Here is a 27,242-nt window from a genome sequence, read left to right as displayed (position 1 = left end):
GAAGACAAATCTTTTATGTATTACTTTTTTTATTTCCAATATTTGGCAACTTTTTAATTGGGTATGTATTAATGACTTTAATAACTAGTTTTTTATATTGAAGGCGAATTTATATAATCATTCTTCATATGTCTTTGATTCACATATTTGTGTCTTTACGGTCTATATAAAGTGCGTTAATTTCCTGGAAGGGGGTTAGAAGGGTGGTTGGGTAAATTCTATATCTCGTTCAGTGTTAGATCCTGCGAGAACCTGGTTCAAGCTTAGTAATACTTCACGAGCGGACGGTCTTAACCCCCGCGGGAGAAGTACGAAACGCTTGAATCCCTTATCTATAAACTACTATTAAAACTTTAAACCAACCCTGCGAGGACTGTATCCCTGCTGACTCAGACCAAAGGGTTGAGGGTATAAGCTGCCTGGAAGGGGGCCTACCACTTTTCGCATTAATAAATTACTTAATTATCTTTCAATAATCTGACCTTACAGGACTGTATCCCTGCTGACTCAGACCAATAGGTTGAGAGTAACATTACCTAGAAGGGGGCCTACTACTATAACTTAAAGATAATCTCTTAAAATGCCCAAAGTGCGGAAATTATTAAAGGATACATGAAAGAGGAGTTGGAACCAAGTGATTCCTTCCTGTCTGTCTATTTTTCCTTATATTTTATTTTCATTTTTAGTTTATCTTTTTATTGCTTTAAAAACCTTTTTATCAAAGTTAGGTTCGATTAGACGTTAACGATAAGCCGATATTAAAAGCTCTTGGGTCCTTGGACGGCCTCGGTATTTTGCCATCACTATACTACGTCCGCGATGGGTGCACTTCCCTAACGTGTGTGTAGAGTGATAGTAGAATGTCGTGTTTTATAAATTTAAAACTTGAATCGGCGAGTAAAAAGAGCTAAAATATACATTAAAATATACGCACACCCACACACGTCAAGGGGGTTAGAAGGGTGGTTTGGGTAAAGTTCTTGCCTCGTTCAATATATAGATCCTGCGAGGACTTGATTCAAGCTTATTAGGACTTCTCTTGAGTCAGATAACATCAAATCGGGGGAAGTAAAAACAGCTTGAATCCCTTATAAATAAACTATTATTAAAACTTTAAGCCGGCCTTGCGAGACTGTATCCCTGCTGACTCAAACCAATATGGCCGAGGGAGCGTTGCCTCCAAAAGAGGGACATGCAACATTTTGCATTAATAACTTACTTAATTATCTTTTAATAATCCGACCTTGTGGGACTGTATTCCTGCTGACTCAGACCAATATGGCTAAGGGTATCGTTGCCTCCAAAAGAGGGACATGCCACAATAACTAAGATAATCTCTTAAAAAGCCAAAAGTGCGGAAATCATTAAAGGATACGTAAAAGAGGAGTCGGAACCAAGTGATTCTATCTTGTTTATTGTTTTATACTAACATTTTATTTTTATTTTCTTTCTTTTATCCTTTTAAACTCACTAACATCTTTTCTCCAATTTTTTGTTAGATTAGACGCCGACGATATTCCGATATTAAAAGCTCTAGTGTCCTTGGATGACCTCGGTATCTTTCCATCACTATACTACTCCAACGATGGGTGCAATTTGTGACACCTGTGCCTTCACGGCCATCAAAGAGATGCCAAATCAATGAAATATTGTATTTCATACTTGTCATTTGTATAAATATGTGTATCATTTTCACATATCAATTCTCGTTCGATTTCGAGCTCTAAATCGTTTTCTGGGAAATTATACGCGAACTGATGCGTAAACATAATCAGTTTAACGCGACAAACACTATGGAACAGTGACAAGGGCTTAACATACCTTAAATAATCTTTACATAACTTAGAAATAAGTTTTGGAAGGTTTGGTATGGCAAAATCAAGTTTATTCGCTTACAAGGACTAATTTCGACAAACTGCGAAAGCAGGGCGATTCGTACTGTAACGAACAATCTGGAACATGATCATAAGTTAAACATACTCTAAATATCCTTTACATAGCTTAGAAATAGGCCTTGAGGGGTTCGGTGTGCTAAAATAAACTTTTTGGTCATTCAGGGACTAAAGGCGTCAAAAAAGGCATAAGTTTGCATTTTTGCGCATATCTTACGTTCTGAATACATCCGGACATCCAAAAATTTATGAAATCATTAAAATGTTTTATTTTAGTGATTGGCATAATAAAATTCCATTCGTCGCGTAATTGGGATCGTTTTTCACGTCCGTTCGTGTTTCGTCGTAATTAACCGAATAACGTGATCGTACGACCAAACGAACCGACATCCGTCATATTTTTGAGCATGTTTCATGTCCCTTATGCTTAGGCATCATTGTAGAGCCTTGAAAATGGCTTAACGGGCCTTAAACATGTTGAAAAAGGCCTTAAACACATGCAGGGACTGAAACTGTAAATTAGAAAATTGTTTCTGTTATGTAGATTGGTCGCGAGCCGCGTAGGCCAGACTCCAATCGTACACTGGGCGCGACAGCCTCCCAGAACAACAAAACAAGATGATTTCATTTCAGCAGCTGGGTTTTTGGTTTGCACATGGGTTTGAACGAATCTATGGGCCATTTTGGGGCACCCATGGTATTCTAAAACCATGGGCACACATGGACGGCTCAGATTTAAGCTCGGTTTTCGATGAATGATCTTAACGGTTGTCCGAATCCTACATATACCCAACCCCATTTCATTTGCAACACACTTTGATTCTGATTTCTCTAAGTTGGAGACTCAAAACCTTCATACCTGAGAAATCTTGGATCAAATCTTCATCGCTTGGACCTCTTGTAAGCTTCTTTCGTTCTTTTATGCGTTTTTAAGCATGGAAGTCAAATAGTGTTTGACTTTCTGCTTTGACCAGTCAATGGTCAACACGAAGTTCGTTTGAACTTCGCAACGTGAGCGTAATCACGATGGTCATAGTCCTTTGTGACTATACCTACTGATTACCACGTTATTTAGGCGTACTGACGAGTCGTAGTTTCGGTCAAAATGCATATTCTTGCGTATTTTGCAACCAAGCTATTCTTGGGTATCAAGACCCTTTGTTTTGATACCAAACTTGCTTTCTAACTTCGTTAAACATGTTTAGCTCGTCACTTTAGGTTTAGTGCTTATATAGGGTTGTTAGGTAAGCGGTCTAAACAACCGCTTAGACTTTCGAACCCTACCCGTTTGGTCAATCATTAGCATTCGACCAAACACATTTTGTGACCAATTTGTATAGGGAATAACTGTGACACCTGGGTCACTGCGACCATCAAAAAAATACCAAACCAATGAGATATTGTATTTTATAGTTGGGATTTGTACAAATATGTGTATCATTTGCCCATATTAAGTCTTGTTCAATTTCGGGCTCTAAATCGCTTTCTGGAAGATTATACGCAGACTGGTGCGTAAACGTACGCAGTTTAATGCGACAAATACTCCGGAACATCATCATATACTCAACATACCTTAAATAACCTATACATAACTTAGAAATAAGTTTTGAAGGCTTTGGTATGGCAAAAACAAGTTAATTCGCTTACAGGGACTAAACTTGACAAACTGCAAAAGTATGCCAATTTGAACTGTAACAAACATTCCGGAACATGACCATAAGTTAAACACACCTTAAATATCCTTTACAAAGCTTAGAAATAGGCTTTGAGGTGTTCGGTGTGCTAAAATAAACTTTTGGGTCATTCAGGGACTAAAAGCGTCAAAAAGTGCACAAGTTTGCACTTTCGCGCATAACTTACGTTCTGAATACATCCGGACATCCAAAAATTTATGTAAGCATCCTTATATTATGCCTTAGTGTTTGGCATGAGAAAAATCCATTCATCGCGTCATTTGGATCGTTTTTCGCGCTTATGCGCATTCCGTCGTAATTAACCGAACATCGCGATCGTACGGCCAAACGAACCAACATCCGACATATTTTTGAGCATGTTTCATGTCCTCAATATTTAGGCATCATTTTAGGGCCTTAAAGATGGCTTAACGGGCCTTAAACGTGTCGGAAATGGCCTTAAACCACAACAGCGACCTAAACTGTCATTTTTGAAACTTGGTTTCTGATCTGGACTCCCAGGCGGGGCGCGTAAGCCCTGTCTAAATCTTCACGCGGGCCGCGTCAGCCCTGCAGATGCAGAAACTTGTTTTTCTTGCAAAATTTGGCCTTTCAAGCATCCAAGGGGCAATGCCTCTTCACAATCTCTGGGGTTAGGGTCATATTTTGATACCACAACATCTTGACAAGTGTACGAATGAGATCAAGGCACGATATTCAAGAAACGATCCTAACGGTCTTGCTTTTCCTATAAATACCCCCCCCCCCCCATTTGGTGTAAAACCCACAAAATCTGATCTAAAGCTCTAAGTTGAGGCCTTTGCTTCATACCTGAGCTCCTGGATCGAGATTAGCTTTCGGGGACCCTTCGTAAGTGTTCTTTCGTTCTTTTAATCGCTTTCTAGTCCTAAAGTCAAACTATGTTTGACTTTCTGCGTTGACCAGCCTATGGTCAACACGAAGTTCGTTTGAACTTCATAACATGAGCGTCATCACGATGGTTATAGTCTCTAATGACTACACCTACTGATTACCACGTTATCTAGGCTCAGTGACGAGTCGTAGTTTCGGCCAAAATGCGCATTCTTGTGTATTTTGTAATCAAACTACTCGTGGGTATCAAAACCGTTTGTTTTGATACCAGACCCGTTTTCTAAACTTAGTTAAGCATGTGTTAACATGCTTAGCTCGTCACTTTTAGTATAGTGCTTGTATAGGGTCGTAAGGTAAGCGATCTAAATAATCGCTTATACTTTCGAACCCGACCCATTTGGTCGATCATTAGGATCCGACCAAACACATTAGGTGACCATAGCTGTATAGGGAATAACCTTCCGAGGTTATACCTTATGGTCACAATGTTAGGCGTTCCAAACGCGTTTTACGCGAACGACGCGTTAAGGTAGCATAAGCTACCTAAACGGGTCGTAATGGATCGTAAGCACTTAGGTTAGGTTTCATTTTAGAATGTAAGTTTTGTTAAACCATATTACACGAGTCTCTAGACTCGTTTGGTTTACGAACCCTCATTCTGTCCAATCTTCCGATTTAGGTCCGGTATATTAATATAGCTACCTATTAGGTGCCATTTGATATTCCGTGATCTCTAGCATTGTGTGATTATTACACAAGGACTTCTAAGCAATCTCAGGTGAGTACATAGTCCCCTCTTTTACGGTTTTCCATACTGTTTTGGGGAGAAACACATGTGCCTACTTGCTACTTTCATGCTTTCCTGTTTCCACATCATATACTTGCTATGTTCATTAGTACATTCATAGTACACGATTTCACTACATTTTATGCTATGTATGCCCATTGTGTGCGTACTTAGTACATTGTTTTACATTACATGCTATGTATGCCCATTGTGTGCGTACTTAGTACAAACGTTTTACATTACATTTTATGCTATGTATGCCCATTGTGTGCGTACTTAGTACAATGTTTTACATTACATTTTATGCTATGTATGCCCATTGTGTGCGTACTTAGTACATTATTTTACATTACATTACATTTTATGCTATGTATGCCCATTGTGTGCATACTTAGTACAATTGTTCATCACATGCTCACATTTTGGTATGACATTTGGTTTGTTTAAATTATACAATGTACATTCATTAACACCGATCATGCCGCCCGTTAGTAGGTAATGGTACCATAGGACTTGACAACTCCCATTCCTGAAATCCCGGGTTTGTTTGGATTGGAAGGAATGACCGAATTCGATGAACATAACACATATAGACCTTTAATTTCTTTAATGGTCTATCACTACAGTCACAAAGGCTTGAATGTATGCATTTTCACAATACCGCATAGATGTTTATATTAGTATAGCATGCATTTATCACACAAAACATAACTTTGATTTAAACCATGTTTTACTTCAATATCTTGTTTTTGTGCATTTTACATATGGTTTAGTTGATATATTTCACTTACCATACATAAACATTTTGGCATTCATATACACAATTTATGATTTACATTAGACATAAACATTTTGACATTGATATACACATTACATGACTCGCTTGAAACATAAACATTAGACATGGACATTTTGATATGGTTTACACAATAACACTTGACAATTGATTTGTACATGAACAATTTACATTGATGGTTGATTTGGGTAAATGATTTGAGTAACGAGGCGTGTGTAATATGATACAAGCATGGTGGATACGCCGCTGGTACTTCCTATATATAAGTGCTTGTATGGTATTACATATCGTAGCGTTATTTGAATCATATCAATTTGAGACATATAACATTTTATACAAATAACATACTTTTCACAAGACATTGTTTTACAAACAACTTATCTTATACAAATTCATTTTTACTTGGTTATTCATTTAACCTTACATTTATTTATACACATCATCTGATCTTATCGTTTTCCAAATGATTTACAAGACAAAGCAAATTACAAGGTTCATGACTAAACATTTTCTTAAACATAAGTCATGAATTCTATTTTCACAAAACCTATGTATCTCACAGGCATTTTTATGCTGACGTACCCATTTTCCCATGTGTTTCAGGATATGATGCATAGGACTTATCAAGACATACTTAGGCGGACCTGTGCTTTAGTGACTTAAAACGAGACAAGAACTAGTTAATTTATGTTATGTACTCTTTGGTTCTTGATTAAAACAATGTAAACTTTCATGTTTGATTAATAAAACGAAACTTCAATTGCCATGGATTTGAAACAATTATTTCTGTTACAACACTCCCCGACATTTCCGCCACGTTTTGTATGTTCTACGTGGTCGGGGTGTGACAATAACCTTCCGAGGTTATACCTTATGGTCACTTCGTTTAAGTAGTTATATGATAGGTAATTATATGCCTTAGGAAAAATGACCAAAATGCCCTTTTTACGCCAAAATTCATTTTAAGCATATGTTACATAAATTTTGACATCTAAACTGATTAGGCAACATTATTAGACATGTTAAGGCATATAATACTTGTCATAGGGCCAGTTAGGGGGTCCGAACACGTTTTACGCAAACGACGCGTTAAAGTAGCGTAAGCTACCTAAACAAGTCGTAATGGGTCGTAAGCACTTAGGTTAGGTTTCGTTTTAGAATGTAGGATTTGTTAAACCATATTACATGAGTTCCTATACTCATTTGGTTTACGAAACCTCATTTTATCTGATCTTTTGATTTAGGTCCATTTATTAACATAGTTACCTATATTAGGTGCCGCTTGATTCCGTGATCCCTTTAGCTTTGCTTGGTTGTTATTCAAGACTTCTAAGCACCCTCAAGTGAGTACATAGCCCCCTCTTTTACCGTTTTAAACTGTTTTGGGGTGAAACACATCTGCCTACTTGTTACTTTCGTGCTTTTCATATTTTACATCATATGCTTGTTATGTTCATTAGTACACTTATAGTACGTGATTTCATTATGTTTTTGCTACGTATGTCCATTTAGTGCATACTTAGTACATTGTTTTACATTACATTTTATGCTATGTATGTCCATTTAGTGCATACTTAGTACATTGTTTTACGTTACATTTTATGCTATGTATGTCCATTTAGTGCATACTTAGTACATTGTTTTACATCACATTTCATGCCATGTATGTTCATTTGTTGCATACTTAGTACATTATTTTCATAAAACATGCTTACATTTTGGTATGACATTTGGTTTGTTTAAATGAGACAAAAATACATTCATTAACGTTGATCACACCGTTCGTTAGTAGGTAGTGGTACCATAGGAATTGACAACTCCCGTTCCTGAAATCCTAGGTTTGTTTGATGGAAGGAATGACCGAATTCGATATACATTGCTTAGATAAACCTTTAACTTCGTTTAAGGGTTTGTCGCCACAGTCGCTAGGCTTGGATGTATGCATTTAACATTACCACATAAATGTTTGTATCAGTAAGGCATGCATGGATTTTACAAAACATCACTTTTGATTTATTCAAATTCTTTGTTTTGTACATTTTTACATATGGTTTAAGTAGTCACTTCTTTTACTTACCATACATGACATTTTTTCACACATTACATGATTTACATTTGACAATAGACATTGTTTACACATGAACATTTTGACATTTGTTTACACATTACACATTACATGGTTTAAACAAGACAATTTTGGTGGTTTACTTGGGTAAGTGATTTAAGTAACGAGGCGATACGCCGCTGGTACTTCCTATATATAAGTGCTTTTGTGATATTACATATTGTAGCGTCATTTAAACCATTTCAATTTAGACATATTACATTTACATAAATAAAATATTTTCACAAGACATTGTTTTACAAACAATTTATTTTATACAACTCATTTTACTTGGTTATTTAATTAACCATACACTTTTCTTTTATATAATATGATTTCTTATCAAGTTTTCGTATGATTTATAAAAGAAAACATTTTACAAGATTCATGACTAACTTTTGTTAAAAATTTTCTTTAAACTTACAAGTTATGAATCCTATTTTCAATAAAACCTATGTATCTCACAGGCATTTTATGCTGACGTACCTATTTTCACATGTGTTTTCAGGAGATGATGCATAGGATTTATCAAGATACACTTAGGCGGACTTGGGCCTTAGTGACAATAAAAGATGCAAGACTAGTTAATTATGTTATGTTGCTTTGATTTTAAGACATTGTAACTTCTTTTATTCAATAAAACAAAACTTCAATTTTCCATGTGTTATGAAACAATGATTCTGTTACAAGACTCCCCGACGTTTCCGCCACGATTTGTTGTTTTACGTGGTCGGGGTGTGACACAATTGCCCTCACGAGTTATAGAGAGTGATTTTATTGTATCATGTTCTATAAATTTAAAGCGTGATAAATGAGTAAAAAGTGTTAAAAATTATACCACAAGGATTTTAAGAAAGATTAAAATCGATGGCCTAATCATCTTTTTCAGTTTTCCTCTCCAAACCCTTTTTCTTTTTCGTAAAATTTTCACCTATGTGCTATTTGTTTTTTCTGAGGTAAAACGTCTGCAGGCTGCGGACCACATCTGCAGACATCTGCAGCAGAAGTGCTGGACCAAATGTCTGCAGTCTGCAAGAAGAAGACTGTTTGTTTTTTTTTACTTCTGCAAACTGCTGAAATAAACTGAAATATAAATAAACTGATTTATTAAACTTATAAGAGTTTTTCAACATTCAAACTTAAATAATAGTTATACAATACTGAAATAATATTCATAAAAAAGACAATAACATTTTTTTAAAGCATTGTATCCATGCTTTGCATTAACTGCTCAGCAATCTCATCTCGTAACTGAGTCATATATTCCCGATCCGATGCAGTACCATGTGCTTCAACCTCGTCTTCATCAGCATCAAAGTGCACTAGCCTATTATGCACCGAAACATTAGGTTGATCGTATTCTGTAAACAATTCATCGCTCAAACCCTCTTTCCTTATAAAATTATGTAGCGCGAAACATGCAATGGTAATGTTCCTTTGTGTAACCAATGGAAATGGTGCCATCCTTTTTCAAAATAGGGAATCTTGCTTTCAAGACACCAAAAGCACGCTCAATTACGTTCTGAAGTCTTGCATGAGCATGGTTAAATTTCTCTTTATTCGTCAACGCACGTCTTCGGCGAAAATCTCCTAGCCAATACCTCACATTACGATATGGAGCCATAAATCCCCGTATGTGTGCATACGCGACATCACAAAGATAATACTTGTCTGTAAAGATATACAATTATTTAGAAAAGTAAACCAAGTGATAAATATTTAACAAAACATAAACATACCTTGTGGTGGAAAGGGGAATGGTGCATCTGGATCTGATAATGCCTCTGATAATATTCGTGCATCATGTGCTACACCTTCCCATCCGGCCACGACGAACGTAAAAATCATGTTGAAGTCACAAATTGCTAATACGTTTTGATAACAATCTCCTTTTCCTCTTCCTCTATATAAATCTTGTTTACTAGTAGGGACAACAGCATGTATTAAAGTTCCATCTAGTGCACCAACCGCTCCTATAAAAACCCGCCGTAGTCTCTTGTTATGTCCCGGTATGTTTGGATTAGGATTGAAAGAAGTTGGTACTATCATTTCTTTGGCAAAAAGCATCATTTTATCCAAGACTTCATAAAAATATTTATGAATTGTTTGCTTTGAGTGTTGAAATCTACGCTTGATAACTACATATCGTTGATTATGACCGATTATCATAAAAAACATAGCCATCTTCTCCTCAACCGATACATGTTTACTATCCTTTAACGAATAATTTACTCTAAAATGTGCACATAGTCGGACAAATGATTCACGAGACATACGTAGAAGTTCAATGCATTGTTTGGGATTTCCTGTCAATAACTCTAACGTGTATTTATGTCCCGTCATACGCGAATCATTGTCTCGCACTCGTTTTAAACCTCTCTTCCAAAAAAACCGGACATACAAGTACATAAGAATAACGAGAAGTAATTTCTTATTATACTCCATTATGAACCTGTTTTACAATTATAAACAACCAAAAGCATAAGCATAAACCAAAGGATACAATCATAAAACCATACAATGTCTAACATAAACAAAAGCATAAAATGTCTTAAACATAAACAAAAGCATAAAATGTCTTAAACATAAACAAAAGCATAAAATGTCTTAAACATAAACAAAAGCATAAAATGTCTCAAACATAAACAAAAGCAATCAATGTCTCAAACATAAACAAAAGCTAACAGTCGTGTTAAGCATGTAAGGTCTTCACTACTTTAGCAGGCCTAAACTTTTTGCCGTCATCCCAATCCACCCTCTTAAGACCTCGGGAATTTCTGGTAATGCCATCCACGCCTCTCTCATGTCGGAGGACACCCCAAAAATGTGAAAAGCAGCTAAGAATATAGGATCTACCGGGTCTAACCCAACCAACTTTAACTTCTCAGAACACTCACGAACTGTCGGGCCTTCTTTGCCTTTAATCAAAACCTGTAGAGCCTTCTGCATATCACGTGCTAAATCATCATGGTTAATAGATGATTTTGAGATTTTGGCTCTTTTGTTTGGATTAGGCTCAGAAGTGGGCTCGGAAGTAGGCTCAGAAGTGGGCTCAGGATTAGGCTCAGAAGTGGGCTCAGGATTAGGCTCAGAGGTGCCGGCATCATCTTGTGTGTCATGAGAATGGGTGTCCATAATCATAAGCGATTAGACATGATGACAAGAAGATCCAACCCCGGATGTTGTTTGGGTTGAGGTCCACTTGCAATTTCCAGTGGCAGTATTTCCATCAAACAATTCTGCACAAAGCTCTGGAAAAGGCAATGGAACTGTCTTCAATGATGCAGCCTTTGGATGCCCCTAAACCCAAAGTATAAAAAAAATGTTATAAACTTTTTTTTAGGATTATGTTTAAAATTTGTATAAATGAACATACCTTCTTAAATTCTTCCCATTCCTCGTTCGTTAAGGTAAAAGTATTTGTTTGAGGGTTGTATATGTTGCCGGTTTTGTTTTTCAAATACACCCAACCTACGTATTTGGCTTTAAGATTATCATATGCATTCTTCATTTGTTTTTGAGTTAAATCCAAGCCAAACTTTTCCTTAAGAACTTTTCCTAATTTATTCCACGAGTCTTTATGCAAACTCAAGCCTTTTCTACCCACCGTGTTTATCTCTTCAATGCAAGTCTCTAATAAGCATTTTAGATGGTCGTTTGACCATTGTTGTTTCTCTCCCATTTCTACTAATCAACAAACAACCAAAGGAGCAATTTACAATTTTAAACTAACAACAAACAAGAAAAGGAACACTTTTTTGACAAAAATTATGAACTAACATTACAAATTAACAATTATAACCTAACACTAACAACAAACAACAAAAGGAACAATTTTTTTTACAAACATGAAGAACTAAAATTAACAAATTAACAATTTTAAACTAACAACAAACAATTTTTATAAATCACTATGTTCAACTAAGAAACAAAAACAATTCCTTACTTCAGGCCTGTTTTAAATGAAAACACAGATTTACAACACAAAGAAGCATAAGCTGATTCGGCTATAAAAGATAATGGGAAACGAGATGGCTATAAAAGGGAGTCGAGTTAAAACAAAGAAGCATAAGCTGATTCGGCTGGCTAGGCCCATTTCAGGCCTGTTTTTGGCTGGTTCAGACCCATTTTTTTTTTCAGTTCACTTCAAATCAGAAAACACAACTTTACTTTACAAATTCTCTCAACCAAAAACATCACAATTTTAAATGAAAACACAGATTTACAACATAATTTTAAATGAAAACACATATTTACTTTACAAATCAGAGATGTATGCATCATTACAACATTTTAAATTCAAATCAAACCCTAATTTAACCTACCAAATGTATGTATGTGAGTAGAAATTATGAATATTGTACCTTTTTCTTATGCAAGAAAGAAAGGAGAAGAAGAGGGGCTGAGATCTTGCCGGCGACTGAACCTGTGGTCGAAGTTGTTATAGCCGGAGATGTAGCAGCGAACCAGTGGTCGAACGGCGAATAGGGGTTGTTGTGACCGGTGAACAGGGATGTGGTGACCGGCGAACAAGGCTGGGCGGCGCCGGAGATGTAGCAGCGAAGGTGGAGAGCGTGGGAGAGGAGTGGGTCGGCTTAAGAGGAAGGATAGAAGATTAGGGTTTTCTTTTTTGTGATGGAGAAGTTTTTGTGAAGAGCCTAGAAGACATAAGGTAACATCTGCGCGAGAAAGAGGTCAGGAAGTGGTTTTTTAATGAAATCCCTTCTAAAAAACAAACAATCTGCGAGCCCCTATGTCTGCGCGTGGTCTGCGTGGGGAAGACAAAAGAGGTTCTGAAGTACTTTTCTAAAAAAACAAACACCCCCTTACAGAAGGTTCACACAGGGTCATGCCTCATTTGACACGGGGACGTTTTTGATGCCCAATACCTAAAAATCGAAATTTCTGAACACAGTCTCAGTCACGCGGGGTCGTGCTTAATTTGACACGGAGCCGTGCTTACCTTTAGTTTTCATAAAAACTTTTCCTGAGAGCCATAATCTTCTGGGTATTATCCAACAATGGATTATTACATGGGAGATTACAACAACTACTACTACGATGATTATGAGGAAACATGTTGTACCATATGCGGTGAATCCCATTCGGTATAAAATTGTTTCATTTTTCAACCATCAACTTCATACACAACATATGAGCAACCAAGGTTTGAGCTCCCAAAATCAAGCTTTGATTGGGACACTCCACCGTTTGAAACATACGAGACACCACCCACAATCATCCCTAAAGTCGAAAGCCTCATACAAAGTCTCAGGAACTTAGAACTCTTAATCAAGAGATCTCGTGAAACCGAAGAGACTATTTGCATCAAAGAGGTAATCATAAAATAGGTAAAACCTCAAGAGCCAAGTAAGGAGGAACCATGACATGTGCGAGGGTGTGTATATTTTTTTTGATATACTGTTAAGTACTTTTTACTCATTCATCAAGTTTTAAATTTATAAAACACGATATAATGCTATCACTCTCTACAACACGCTAGGGCAAGTGCACCTATCGTTGGCGTAGTATAGTGATGGTAACATACAGAGGTCGTCCAAGGGTATTGAAGGAGGTCCTAGTAAGCTTGACCCAGGTCCTTGCAGGAACTATACACTGAACAAGGCAAGAACCTTACTAAACCATTCCCTTAACCCCCAACCAGGTAGTCAACATATCTCTATATAGACCGTAGAGATATAAATGGTGAAAATCTTTTACTTTATATAGACAATAAAGTAATGCCAAGACACCACGGACAAATGATAAAGAAGTTTCACCTTCAGCATAAGAAACTAGCTATTAAAGTCATTCATACAAAAACAAATAAAAAGTGTAAAAAGATTAAAAATCAAAAGTATTACATTAAATTCTTGTCTTCACTAAGTGATGTAAGAGACTTAGCCAAACATGGCCTTTGATTGACAGGAACTCTTACAATCAATCTTGGATCCCGAGACTACTACACACACTCTAAGGTGGATGATGGATGATGGTGGTGGATGTGGGTGTTGTAGTGGAGGTGGAGTGGTGGGGAAGTGGGAGAGAGGTGGTTTGCCAAGGGATGCATTTGAAGTGAACCAAGCACCCCTATTTATAGCCTGAACAGAAGCCTGACCACGACCCCATATCCGCTGGACACGCCCCCGTGGCCATCATCTTTCTCTTTCTTCATTAATGGAAATTGTCTGCATTAGGCTCCACACGGCCCCGTGTTCGCTAGGCACGGCCCCGTGTGCAGAAGCACATCTGTATTGTCACACCCCAACCGATGGCGGAAACATCGGGATGAGACGAACAAATCGCTCAAAAGCATCATAACACTAATAGTGACAATATAGATTAAATCAATTTCATAAATGACTAAATTCAAATACATTGTTTCAAATGAAGACAAATCACAACAAACATGGTTTATTATTAACATGGGTATCTAGTTCCATACTAACTAGATTTCTTCATCACTTCGTCTATCAACGTGCATGATGTTTTAAAATAACATCAACAAAAATGTTGGCGAGTATAAAAGTTTGATACATAGCATAAAGTAGAATAAAAAGTTTAAGTACTCATATCCGACATGAACAACATAATACAAATTACTAATATGCTTAAACAGTGTCGCTATATGTTAAACCCAAGTTTCCAACGCAAACACCCCAAGACTCAAGGGCGATGCGTACTCCTATAGCATAGGAGTTTAATAAGTATAAGAAGTCTAATAAGTCCCAGAAGTCTCAGAAGTTTAATAAGTTTAGCAAGGTTAATGAGCATATAGACACGAAAAGTTTACATAACATACGAGATTAACAAGCATCAAATTGTTTCATGTTTAAAAATGGATAGAGTGTACATATAACAAGTTTTAAGCATTTCATGTTTTTGTATAGAATACATGTTGCATCCAAAAGTGATAAAATAAAAATGGGATCAAGTATACTCACATTGGTTGCGTTGCGATTTCTTAAAAGTAACGCACGAGTAAGATTGAAATTTCCAAGAGAACGAACGTAATGGGTTAATCTAGATATTTGAAATGGCACAACGAGCTTGTTAATATAAGTTAATTAAAAGTTTCTAACTTTTATTGTTTATGATTTAATTATTTACGTATTATAGTATATCCTATTATTAATGTTTAGTGTTATAAAAGTCTCAAAAATGATATGTAATTGAGGTGATTAAAGAAATTAAGGTTTTATTATAAATAAAATGAATTAGAGATGCAAGAAGGAAACTATTAATTGGATTTTAAGAAAACAAATATATAATAAAAGAAAGATGGAATAAGGCTTCAACAGTCAAAAATGAGTCGGACCCTATTCTACTAATGTTTAGAAATTAATTCCGTCAACAGCACATGAGGTCGGGTTCGAACCCGTGACCTCTTTGTGTCTTAACAACATCAACTACCACTGATTTTATTTTATAAAAGAAAAATAAGCTGAAAACATGGGTCATCTTCTTTGTTATAAAAGCATACATATAAACTGTAAGTATGAGATTCATGATTTCTGTTGCTTAAATCATGTATAAAGTCGGATGAAAACAACAAGAGATTAAATGAAATGAATGAGGAAGTATACCGATCACTTAACAGAACCGTCGCGGCTTCTCCGGTCGTCTTCTCGAGCTCCGACGAGTTTCCGACGATTGCTCGAGTATCCAGCGACCTGCTATCGAAACAGAGAAGGTGTCGAGATGTGTCGAGAGGGATGAAGGCTATTTAGAATTGTGATCGTGTGGGGATGCAACGACCACAGGAGGTCGATGTTTCAATTTATAGGTGAAAGGGGTTGGGTTATTCTTGGTCATCATAAAGGGATCGATCCCAGGAATTTCGGGTATTGACGTGTTTACAGGTTGTCAAGGACTTAAAATTCGAAACCATATAAGGCTATGGGGTGTGGGGGTCATGGATTGGAACATTATTTCCACATAGGATCATTAATTAAGTGGTACACCACCCCCCTCCTGTAACATCCTGATTTTTCATGGTATTAAAATATATATAATCTTTCAAGTAAGTTTGTATTGGTGGAAATAGTATTTTATAACACCCAAAAAAAAATACTAAATTTCGGTTATCATGCTTCATTATGATATTAACATGAAGTATTGTAACTAGGTATATTGAACGTAGTTAAAATATTAGTTATCTATTCATGAAAATAGTGCTTTGACCAAACTAGATAACTAACCAAAACATAAGGGCCAAAAGTGAATATGCTAGAACCTTAGATAAATAAAAACAAAAAAAAAAGGGAAAAAGAAAAGGGCGTGACCAGGAGGTCACCCCACGCATGACAAGGAAGAAGGAGAAGGAGACTGATTTCACATGAGGATCACGAAATTGGAGGGTTGAAGTCTCGATTATGTCTTCTTTGCTTGATTCTAAGGCTCTAGTAAGTGATTTCATATGTTGTTTGATGAAATTCAAAGTAGTGTTCTTCATGCTTTTTGTTCAAACCATGAAATTAAGGTTAATTGTGTGTGATTTTGGTGTTGAACAACCATAGTCTTTATGCTAAACTGATTTATTGTAACTTTTGAGTTATGGATTCATGTTATTTGGGTTCAAATTCAAGATTTGGTGATTAGGGTAGAGATGTATGAAAACCATGTGTGAAGTTGCTGACCAAAATCTGAGTAGAAACTAACGATCCTAAAACAGCGATGATTTTGTTTAAAAACATAAAAGATGATACTATTTGAGAATTACAAAGAAAATAGACATCTTTAATGATGAATTGGGTGCATGAGAGTTCATATAAGCGTAAAAATGGTGGAATATAGTTTATGCCCGCAAGGTGTTTGATTAAATGGCTAAACGAAAATAAAAGTGAGATTTTGAAAGTTTTGCCATGTTTACTTGATTTTTTTAATGTTTTGCTAAGAATTACTTAGTGTTTTGTAAACATAAAGCTTTGGTGAATCTAATGGTGAATGAGATTAACATAAAGTACATATGTAAATGTTATTTTCACTTGATCATCCAAACGGGTCACTTGAGTGAATGAGTTAATTGGGTTGGATTATAACCCAAACTTATACACTTTGGTTAGTCGATGAAATTGTGGTGAAAATGACCCGTATGTTATGACTAAACACAAATGCGTGATAATGGGTCAAATGGATGTTGATAAACCAATTAACAAGTTTGGGGTAAAAGAATGAGTTAGAACACATGCTTGATGATGGGTTGGATAAGTAACTAGGTATTATGAGATAAATGCCCATGTTACGTGTTCTAATGATTTGCAAGTTTGATTTGTTGTCAAGATAGGTGACATAACGTTTGGATGGCAACGGGTCAAACGAGTGATAAAGCAACAACATTCCTACGGGCAAAGGTGAGTGACTCGTGTATGTTTGGAGTCGCATTGATTTAAATAGTCTTATTGTGGGATTAAATTTCTTATGGTTAAGGTGGTTTAATGAAACTTATTGAATATGGTTTAACTTAACAATAACGTATTGTTTTAGCGATGTTTTGGGGGTTTTAACCCATCAAGAAAGAGTACATAATGTTAATGGGTCGAGATACCCAAATGCTGAAAATTCAGCTTATTTCCATATTTTTGCTAGTCTTTAAAAATTAATAGAAAATCAACCGAATGTCCGTTCGGGGCGTATTTTATATCCACGGAAAGGTCTCGAAGTCACCGTTAATAAGAATTTTCGTTTGAAGTGAAATACTCACTATAAATATGGGAAAATACTGAATTACTACAGCTGCATAAAGCTGAGTGAAAAACATAAATTTAATAGTACTTGCATAATCTTAGGGAATTTATAAGGAACCAATGGAATGTGATTATGTTGTTGTTTTAAACCTCTATTTAGCTATGTATATTACATGAGTTGAGGTGAGTGATTCCTTGAATATGGATGTGTATGCTAAACTAAAAAGTCATGGGTGTTGTAACCTACATGTGCAAAAACATGTGTTCATTTAGTAGTGCTTATGAATGAATGACACTTGTGTCATAAAAACTATATAACATATTGGAGTATGTTATGAATACATGTATGAATTATTAAGAGTATTTTAGATAATAATGATTGTTGATAATCGTATATATTGTCTAATGATTTACAACATAGATATGTGGCAGTTTACCATTTTATTTATATTGACCGAATCAATTCGATAGTGGTTTACTTTGAAGTTTCCTTGATTCTATATTAGCAGGGATATACATGAGATATAAAAAAGGGGCATCCATATTAGAATGGAGAAAGTCACAAAATGTGTGACTCGAGATAATGAAGTGGTGGCTCGATATTGTTTCGTTGGGCATTATGAGCATTGAATACTCCGTTATGTTTGGTACAAAATCATATTATGAGTCCTCACTTAACAAAAGCTAATATTTTGATGTTTTAAATGTAGGTGATAAGTCATGAAAATCAACGGGTGACTTGAACCAGAATCATGAAAGAAGAAAACATCTCACAAGCACCAATAATTCGGTTCAATCTATATATATTAGTCATAATTATGCTTACCATAGGAATATATAATTTCTCGGTTGAGGCTAATAATATGGTAATGTTATATGACAGATTCGGGTGGTAGGAAGGCGAAAGTGATCAAGTTTTTGAAGCGGGTCAACGATGTGAAGATTTAGTGATGCCTTGTTCACTAAGTAATATGGGTTTTCTTATTGGGTCAACTTGACTTAGTTATTTGCATTTTAGAGTTTAACTTTAATGTTTATTTTAGCCAAGTGCTAGTATGTCAATGTAGTAGTGGGTTATATTTGTTTTATAAAAACCTTGGTTAAAAAGCAGGTATTGTTTTCGTAAGGATTGGTCGTGATGCAAACGGGTCATGGCGAAATTTTCTAAAAGTGTGTTTGTAATTATTTTATTAATCCGATTATGTGGATTAATATAATTTAGGAATATTAACCTTTATTAGGTAATATTAACAAAAAGAAAAATATGGGCCTATTTTCCGCAAAGTATTATAATATTATTTTTAACAAGTCGGGCGTTACACCTCCTTGATTGATGGTGGTTCCCATGGATTAAACCACGATTACCATGACCCTCCCATTTGATAATTTTAAGACAAAAACAAATTAAAAAAAAATAAAAAGGGATAGTGGTTTGGGTCATGACCACACCCTTAGGGTAGTGGTTTTGAATGGTGAATTAAAGATGAATAACATGGCACCTATGTGGAGGGCCATCGTGGTCATGAGGGTCACGACCACACCCTATAGCGTAATAGTTGTAATCGCGAGAAATCAGCGAAGGAAATCGGTAAGGAAATGATTGTTGTTGTTACGTGTTTGGCGGCAATGTTGGTTTAAAAGGCAATACCGAAATCAGCGCTTAAAATATCAAAGACTTGTTAGTTTGAACGATATGAAGACATGGCGGAGTGGTTGTTTGTGTGTTATATGAGGCGGGTTACCCGGGTTCGAAACCCACGGTCACCAGTTTTGTTGTTTCTTTTTATTTGACAGCCTATCACTTTTACACAAGGGACCCCTTGCCTTATATAATGTGCAGAACTGGCCCCTGTACTAAAGGTTTGGCAGAAATGCAGTTTCAGTCCCTGTACTTAATCTTTGGAGAAAAAATAGACTTTTTTAATTTAGTTTAGTTATATTAACTTAGTTTACTAACTTGGTTATTTATTATCACAACTAACTTTGAAACTTAACAAACTAATTAGATTATTTTTTTAATAAAAAATATATAGAAGAAAACTTTTAAATTGTAAAATTTAATTACTTAAACAATAAATAAATAAATAACCATTTTCATAACGAATTAGATTAACGATAAAAAAACTTTCAATGATTATTTATTTCGCGAAGCAATTTCCCAAGTTTCAAGGATTAGGATCCCAAAATTTCAAAACGGGTCGGATTTTGGGAATTCAATTTGACGGATGTTACATGTACTATCAAGATTTGCAAGATTCTGCGAATCTTAACGTTGACCACGCCCCGTGCTGAGTTGGGCACGCCCCCGTGCTGGGAATAGAAGCTTTTATAACTTTGTCACTTTCTGCAGACACCTGACCACGCCCCCATGTCCGTTGGGCACAGGCCGTGGTTAGCCTTCTGTTTCTTGTTTTTGCTTGGGGAGATGCTGTCGAGTGGTTGGGCATGCCACGTTTATTCCTTTTCTTTGTATTTGTGTTAGTTTTTGCTGCATATTTGTTCCTTTTGTTCATTTAAGCTCGTTTGGTCCTGAAAATACAAAAGGAAGACAAAAGCACACTTTTTCCAACATTAGTACTAAAAAAAGGTTAGTTTTATGCCTCATTTGATGTAATTTATATGTTGCATTTTACACACATCAAATACCCCCACACTTGAATCTTTGCTTGTCCACAAGCAAAACTCTTTATTATGTGGCTTACACACCCAAATGAAATGGGTAGAAGAGAAGTTTTGGGCTTGTCTTGAGTGTCGGGAATCCAAGATCTTTATTGGTTTTATTTTTATACTATTTACAATCCTATTCGTTATGATTTATTTAGAACGTTTCATAAGAGAAATTACTTATTTGGGCATAACATGCTGTAACACCCAACCCGTAACCCGGGTGATTGTGCACAATTAATACACTTACAGCGGAAACAAACTAAACTTTCATTAAAACTTATAATAGTCTGAGTACAACACTTTATTTATTTACAAACTTTTGGCAACTAAGAACTCCTTGATCTTCTAAAACTCCACAACTGTCAAGTAGTTCCTATAGCTTTCCTCATGACTCACCTGAGATAAGTATACTCAAAACGTCGTCAGATATATACTGGTGAGCTCATACTATACAATTTTTATAAAGACAGACCATAGTTTACATTATATGCATACACAATATGGGAATGTGACCACATTATAGTCAGGTTGGGCCTCATTGAACCTTATAGGTCACATTTGACTTGTCACAAACCACCGTACAAGAGACATACTGGTCCTCCAGCTATGTCCCCCTACGGCCATCACATAGGTATGAGCGTGTGTCGCTGGACCTTATAAGCACGAAGTGCCTGTGGGTACAACACCTTATTACCCTTCCCAGAGTGACACACCTCATTAAGCATAATAGGATCCCATATACCCGTACTGACACATGCATACTGCAGCATTCTCATTATTACCAGTTATGGACGAGTATACTATCACAGTTTAAAAGACAGGTATGATGACTCACCTGATTAGCAATTGCTTAACAGCCGCTAGTAATACTGGGTTATGTCTCAAGGTCCTGACACAATTACATAATCCTAGGTTAGGTAATGGTACACCTAACTAGTCATTATCATGGTTGGATATTGGTTAACCCTACCTTGTTTAAGCATGGGTGATCAGTCCATGCCTAACTAAGGCTAGGCTACCCAATACCCGCCCCTGACAATAACCCTAGTACCTAAAAATAATACTAACACTACTACTACTAATATATTATTACTAATAATATAACTAATATTAACTACTAAAAATAAATAATAAATAACTAAACATAAACTTAAACGAGAGTATACCTTAAAACTATCTACCACACGTTGATGTAGAGTTTCCCTACTCCTGCTCCTACTCGCGCTCCAAAAACGACTACTAACAACACCCAACGGGGTATCGTATACTCAGGATTCTCTATACTAGAGCATTCCCGTTAAAGAAACCGGTACCTAAACAAACTACTGAGACTCTTATTTAAAGCAAGCAAGCAGGCACCTCAAATCCCTTTCTGGTCGATGTGGGATTCAATTGACGTGCCTACCTACCTGCTTGACCTGCTAGCTTGCTTGCTTATATATATTAATTCAGCTGCTTAACTCGTTTTTCTTGTATAACTTTTAAAATATGACGTTTTATAAAACGACGAATATGTCATTAGAACGAGCATATTTTTATCTACGTTTTAACCTAAGTTTCATTAAAAACGGAGTAAGGTAAATAAAATAATATATTTAATTATTAATATTAACGGTCTCCTATATTAGCCAAGGTTTGTCAAGATATTTCACCTTTCACACAATCATCTTACTCGTTTAATAATATATGAAATATAAATTACATATTTCACACGTTTATAACCAGCACATTAAGATTCGGGGTATTACATCCTTCCCTCCTTACAAAAATTTTGTCCTCGAAATTTGTCATTACTTAAAAAGATGAGGGTACTTATCTTTCATTATGTTTTCTAGTTCCCATGTAAAGTTGGGTCCATGACGTGCGTTCCACTTGACTTTGACTAACGGGATTTCCTTCTTGCGTAACTTTTTAACCTTCCTATCTTCGATTTGTAGTGGTTCTTCAATGAAGTTGAGTTTTTCGTCAACCTGTACGTCTTCCAAGGGTATTTGTTGGGCTTCGTCCACTAGGCACTTCCTTAAATTTGATACATGGAAAGTATTATATATTCCTGCCAGCTGTTCAGGAAGTTTTAGCCGATAAGCCACTGGTCCTACTTTGCTTGTTACTTCAAACGGCCCAATGTATCGGGGTTTCAACTTTCCCTTCTTTCCAAACCGAATCACTCCTTTCAGAGGTGATACCTTAAGCATTACTTTATCCCCTAGTTTGAACTCTAGGGGTTTACGCCTCTGATCTGCATAACTCTTTTGTCGATCTTGAGCACTTTTCATCCTTTCTTTGATTTGCTGGATCTTTTCTGTGGTCTCCACAATGATTTCTGGTCCTGATAGTTGACTTTCCCCTACTTCCGTCCAACAGATAGGAGTTCGGCACCTTCTTCTGTTTAAAGCTTCATAAGGTGCAGCTTTGATGCTGGCGTGATAGCTATTATTGTAGGCGAATACGATGAGTGGTAGATGAGTGTCCCAACTTCCACCAAAATCAATTACACAAGCCCGAATCATATCTTCTAATATCTGAATAGTCCGTTCACTCTGCCCATCTGTTTGAGGATGATACGCAGTGCTTAGATTAAGCTTGGTTCCCAACTCTTGTTGGAAACTTTGCCAGAATTTAGATGTGAAACGACTATCTCTGTCTGATATGATCGATACAGGCACCCCATGTTGCGAGACTATTACTTTGATGTAAATTTGAGCTAGCCTGTTCATCTTATAGTCCTCACGAATTGGCACGAAGTGTGCAGACTTGGTCAATCTGTCCACTATTACCCAAATAGTATCATAACCGTGACTTGCCCTTGGGAGCTTCGTGATAAAATCCATGGTGATTTTCTCCCATTTCCATTCTGGAATCTCTGGTTGTTGCAAGTATCTAGAGGGTTTTTGATGTTTTGCCTTCACCTTAAGGCATGTAAGGCACTTTTCCACATAATGGGCAATAGATCGCTTCATTCCCGGCCACCAATAATCTCTCCTTAAATCCTTATACATCTTGTCACTACTTGGGTGAATGAAATACTTAGACTTATGAGCTTCCTCTAAGATTGTATCCTGCAGTCCTCCAAAATTAGGAACCCATATCCTATTGTTGAACCTAAGGATATTATCATTTCCCATTGTCAGTAGCTTCAGTCTCCCAATCATTCTTTCTTTTACAATATGATTCTCTTTTAAGGTTTCTTGTTGTATATTCTTAACTTGATCTAAGAGACTAGTTTTAACCTCTATTCTGGTTGTGCGAATTCTTATTGGTTGAGGTTTCTCTTTTCTACTTAGAGCATCTGCTACTATATTTGCCTTACCTGGTTGGTATTGGATCGCACAGTCGTAATCACTTAATAACTCCATCCATCGTCTCTGACGCATATTGAGCTCCTTCTGCTCAAATATATGTTTTAAACTTTTATGGTCACTATAGATAGTGCACTTTGTACCGTAAAGATAGTGCCTCCAAATTTTCAATGCGAACACTATGGCACCAAGTTCCAAATCATGGGTTGTGTAGTTCCGTTCATGAATCTTCAACTGTCTAGAGGCGTAGGCAATCACTTTGCCTCTTTGCATGAGTACACATCCCATACCATAGTGAGATGCATCACAGTAGACGGCAAAATCTTTTATTCCCTCAGGAAGTGACAGTATTGGGGCGCTACATAACTTATGCTTTAACGTGTTAAAGGCTTCTTCTTGTTTAGGTCCCCAATTAAACTTAGAGGCTTTCTGGGTTAGTGTGGTTAATGGTGTTGCAATCTTTGAGAAGTCTTGAATAAACCTTCTATAGTATCCTGCTAACCCGAGAAATCTTCTGATTTCAGTGGGATTCTTCGGTACTTCCCATTTCTTGATGGCCTCGATCTTTGCAGGGTCAACTTGTATTCCACATTCATTTATCACGTGGCCTAGGAATTGCACCTCACATATCCAAAATTCACACTTAGAGAACTTTGCATAGAGTTTTTCTTTCTTGAGCAATTCAAGGACTGCTCTCAGGTGTTGTTCATGTTCTGCCTCATTCTTAGAGTAGATAAGGATATCGTCAATGAAAACGATCACAAACTTATCGAGGTAAGGTTTACAAACCCTGTTCATGAGGTCCATGAACACTGCAGGTGCGTTGGTTAATCCAAATGGCATTACCAAAAATTCATAATGACCATACCTAGTCCTAAAGGCAGTCTTAGGTATGTCTTCTAGTGCAACTTTCACTTGGTGGTATCCAGACCTCAAGTCTGTTTTAGAGAAATAACTTGCCCCTTGTAATTGATCAAACAAGTCGTCGATCCTGGGCAAAGGGTATTTATTCTTTATAGTGGCTTTATTCAAGTCTCTATAATCGATGCACAGGCGCATCGTCCCATCTTTCTTCTTGACAAACAAGATGGGTGCTCCCCATGGTGACGAACTAGGTTGGATAAACCCTTTGTCAAGCAACTCTTGTAGTTGCTTCTTGAGTTCTTGCATTTCTGTCAGGGCTACTCTGTACGGCGACTTAGCAATCGGTGATGTACCGGGAACTAGGTCAATGCGAAACTCAACCTGTCTATCCGATTGTAGTCCCGGGAGCTCATCAGGAAACACTTCGGGGTATTCTCATACTACTGGCACGTCCTCGACCTTCTGCTTTTCTGTAGTGTTTACGACATATGCTAGAAAGGCAACATACCCTTTCCTTAGGCATTTATATGCTTGTGCTATCGTGATGAGGTTCTTAGTCTTGTTAGTGCGGTTTCCCGATACAGTTAGTTGTTTGCCGTTGGGTAATCGGAGTCGGACGATCCTTTTGTCACATATAACTTCCGCATGATATGGTGTCAACCAGTCCATTCCTATGACTATGTCGAATTCTCCAAGTTCCATAGGCATTAGGTCTATAGGGATAACATGGTTGTTTAAGCTTATTTTACAATTCTTAACTATGTCAACTATCTCTCTTTGACTTCCATCAGCCATTTCTACTGTAAAGGCATGATCTAGGGTTTGGGACGCCTGGTTCAAGTAAGGTCTAAAGGTAATCAACACTAGACTTCTATTTGCACCGGTATCAAATAACACACGCGCATATACATCATTTACGAGATACGTACCCGTAATAACGTATGTATTGGTCTTGGCTTCTTCCGTGGTAAGTACAAATGCCCGCCCTTTTGGCTGATTTGGTTGTGTCCTATCATTTCTTTTGAGTTCGGGACATTCAGATCTCATGTGGTTAGGGTCTCCACATTTGAAACACTTCTTCTTTTCCGTGCATTCTTGAAGAGCATGACCCGTCTTTTTACAATTTGGACAAGGAAAACGACATTCCCCCGTATGAAAGCGTTTGAAAATTTGACATTGAGGAAATGTTTTAAGCCTTTTAAAGTTGTTATTCCGGGTGTCCCCCTTTCTTTCTTCCCACTTCCTTTTTGGCGCGGGAGATTCAGCCTGCCGCAGAATTATCTCGGCAGCCATGACGGCGCCAGCCTCAACAGTTTCTGCAAAAGTCTTGGGGGATTTGGATTTGATAAACACCCTCATTTCAGAGGGTAGACCCCAAATAAACCTATTGATCAGTTGTTCCTCGGTCAATGCTAAATAAGAAACCAGTCGAGATATGTCGTTGAAACGAGAAACATACTCTCGATAGGTTTTATTTCCCATTTTTAACTGAAAGAATTCCACTTCCAGTTGCTCAGTCTCACTGGGAGGACAATACTTAGCAAGAAACTTATGAATAAACTCCTCCCACTTCATCTCCTTAACCTTTTCTTTTCCCTCTGTTCGGACCACAATGTTCCACCAGTGAAGGGCTTCAACTTCAAACATATGTACGGCGAACCGTACTTTGTTGCGGTCATCACACTCACATATGTCTAATACTGACTCCATTCTGTTGAGCCAGTCTTGAGCTTCTAGTGCTCCCTTTCTTCCGTCAAAGGACTGAGGTTTACAGGACATGAAGTGCTTATAAGTACATTCCTTTGATATGGAATATTCACCTTTTCCTTCTAGTGGCATGGTTGCAATAGTGTTTTTCCTTTCGCCCATTCCTTCCCTTTGTACTGGCGTGGAGGCTGCTGAGCTTTCTTCATGTCGTTCTCCAGATTGGTTAACATTACCGGTTTGTGCATTCTTCATTACCTTAGCCACTTCCACAGCTATATTGTGGATATCCTCAGTATTTAGACGCATGCTTGTACTAGACCGGGACTTGACACTATGAGAGGGAGTTCGAGTCCTATAAGAATCTTCATCTCTCCTTCTGTTATTCTGATTATTTCTAGACCCTTGTTCATCTCTATGTTCAGACATTGTCTCCTTCCTGTAGGAATATGAGTCTAAAGAGTTACTATTATGTATGATACATCATTATAATATAACAACTATATACATCACATATATATATATATAGCACATAGAAAGGCACAACCTAGTTTACTTCTTCTAGCGTCACTCAACTGACTATGCAAGTACTTTTCCTGAGAACATGTTATTTGGCCTAGTCTGAGTGTGCTATTTAATCTTTAGAGAACTATTGGTTAAAGCTTAGGCATTCCTGCAATACCCAATTCGTTAAAACCTCGGGCTCTAATACCAACTGTAACACCCACCCCGTAACCCGGGTGATTGTGCACAATTGATACACTTACAGCGGAAACAAACTAAACTTTCATTAAAACTTATAATAGTCTGAGTACAACACTTTATTTATTTACAAACTTTTGGCAACTAAGAACTCCTTGATCTTCTAAAACTCCACAACTGTCAAGTAGTTCCTAT

General features: G+C 36.9%; 3 protein-coding genes and 1 long non-coding RNA gene across 8 annotated transcripts; 1 reads left to right on the top strand and 3 right to left on the bottom strand.

Annotated features, from left to right (window-relative positions):
- Positions 1 to 9,220: 9,220 nt before the first annotated feature.
- On the bottom strand, positions 9,221 to 12,591 carry LOC110906431 (L10-interacting MYB domain-containing protein). 2 transcript variants are annotated; one of them, XM_035982771.1, is made up of 3 exons: positions 12,490 to 12,583; positions 9,865 to 10,046; positions 9,221 to 9,796 (listed from the first exon to the last, which is right to left on the bottom strand). In XM_035982771.1, exons 2-3 carry the CDS (start codon positions 9,971 to 9,973, stop codon positions 9,528 to 9,530), a joined length of 378 nt encoding a protein of 125 aa, XP_035838664.1. In that variant the 5' UTR covers positions 9,974 to 10,046; positions 12,490 to 12,583; the 3' UTR covers positions 9,221 to 9,527. The 2 variants fall into 2 exon arrangements, with proteins under 2 accessions (XP_035838664.1, XP_022007256.1); XM_022151564.2 differs by lacking the exons at positions 9,221 to 9,796; positions 9,865 to 10,046 and adding exons at positions 10,760 to 11,425; positions 11,502 to 11,809 and having other exon boundaries at positions 12,490 to 12,591.
- Positions 12,592 to 16,415: 3,824 nt separating this feature from the next.
- Positions 16,416 to 18,905, top strand: LOC110908101. 4 transcript variants are annotated; one of them, XR_002574155.2, is made up of 4 exons: positions 16,416 to 16,530; positions 17,412 to 17,478; positions 18,321 to 18,601; positions 18,695 to 18,905. It is a non-coding gene; the product is annotated as an uncharacterized LOC110908101 (long non-coding RNA). The 4 variants fall into 4 exon arrangements; XR_002574154.2 differs by having other exon boundaries at positions 17,408 to 17,478; XR_004878691.1 differs by having other exon boundaries at positions 17,412 to 18,601.
- Positions 18,906 to 22,268: 3,363 nt separating this feature from the next.
- Positions 22,269 to 22,673, bottom strand: LOC110906432. Its single transcript, XM_022151565.1, has one exon. The coding sequence runs from the start codon at positions 22,671 to 22,673 to the stop codon at positions 22,269 to 22,271; it is 405 nt and encodes a 134-aa protein (XP_022007257.1).
- A 2,403-nt stretch (positions 22,674 to 25,076) lies between these two features.
- Positions 25,077 to 26,774, bottom strand: LOC110906433. Its single transcript, XM_022151566.1, has one exon. It carries the CDS (start codon positions 26,772 to 26,774, stop codon positions 25,077 to 25,079), a length of 1,698 nt encoding a protein of 565 aa, XP_022007258.1.
- Positions 26,775 to 27,242: the final 468 nt, after the last annotated feature.

The sequence above is a fragment of the Helianthus annuus genome, chromosome 14 (assembly GCF_002127325.2).
Source record: "Helianthus annuus cultivar XRQ/B chromosome 14, HanXRQr2.0-SUNRISE, whole genome shotgun sequence".
Classification (NCBI taxonomy): domain Eukaryota; kingdom Viridiplantae; phylum Streptophyta; class Magnoliopsida; order Asterales; family Asteraceae; genus Helianthus; species Helianthus annuus.
This window is presented reverse-complemented; position numbering and strand designations above follow the sequence as displayed.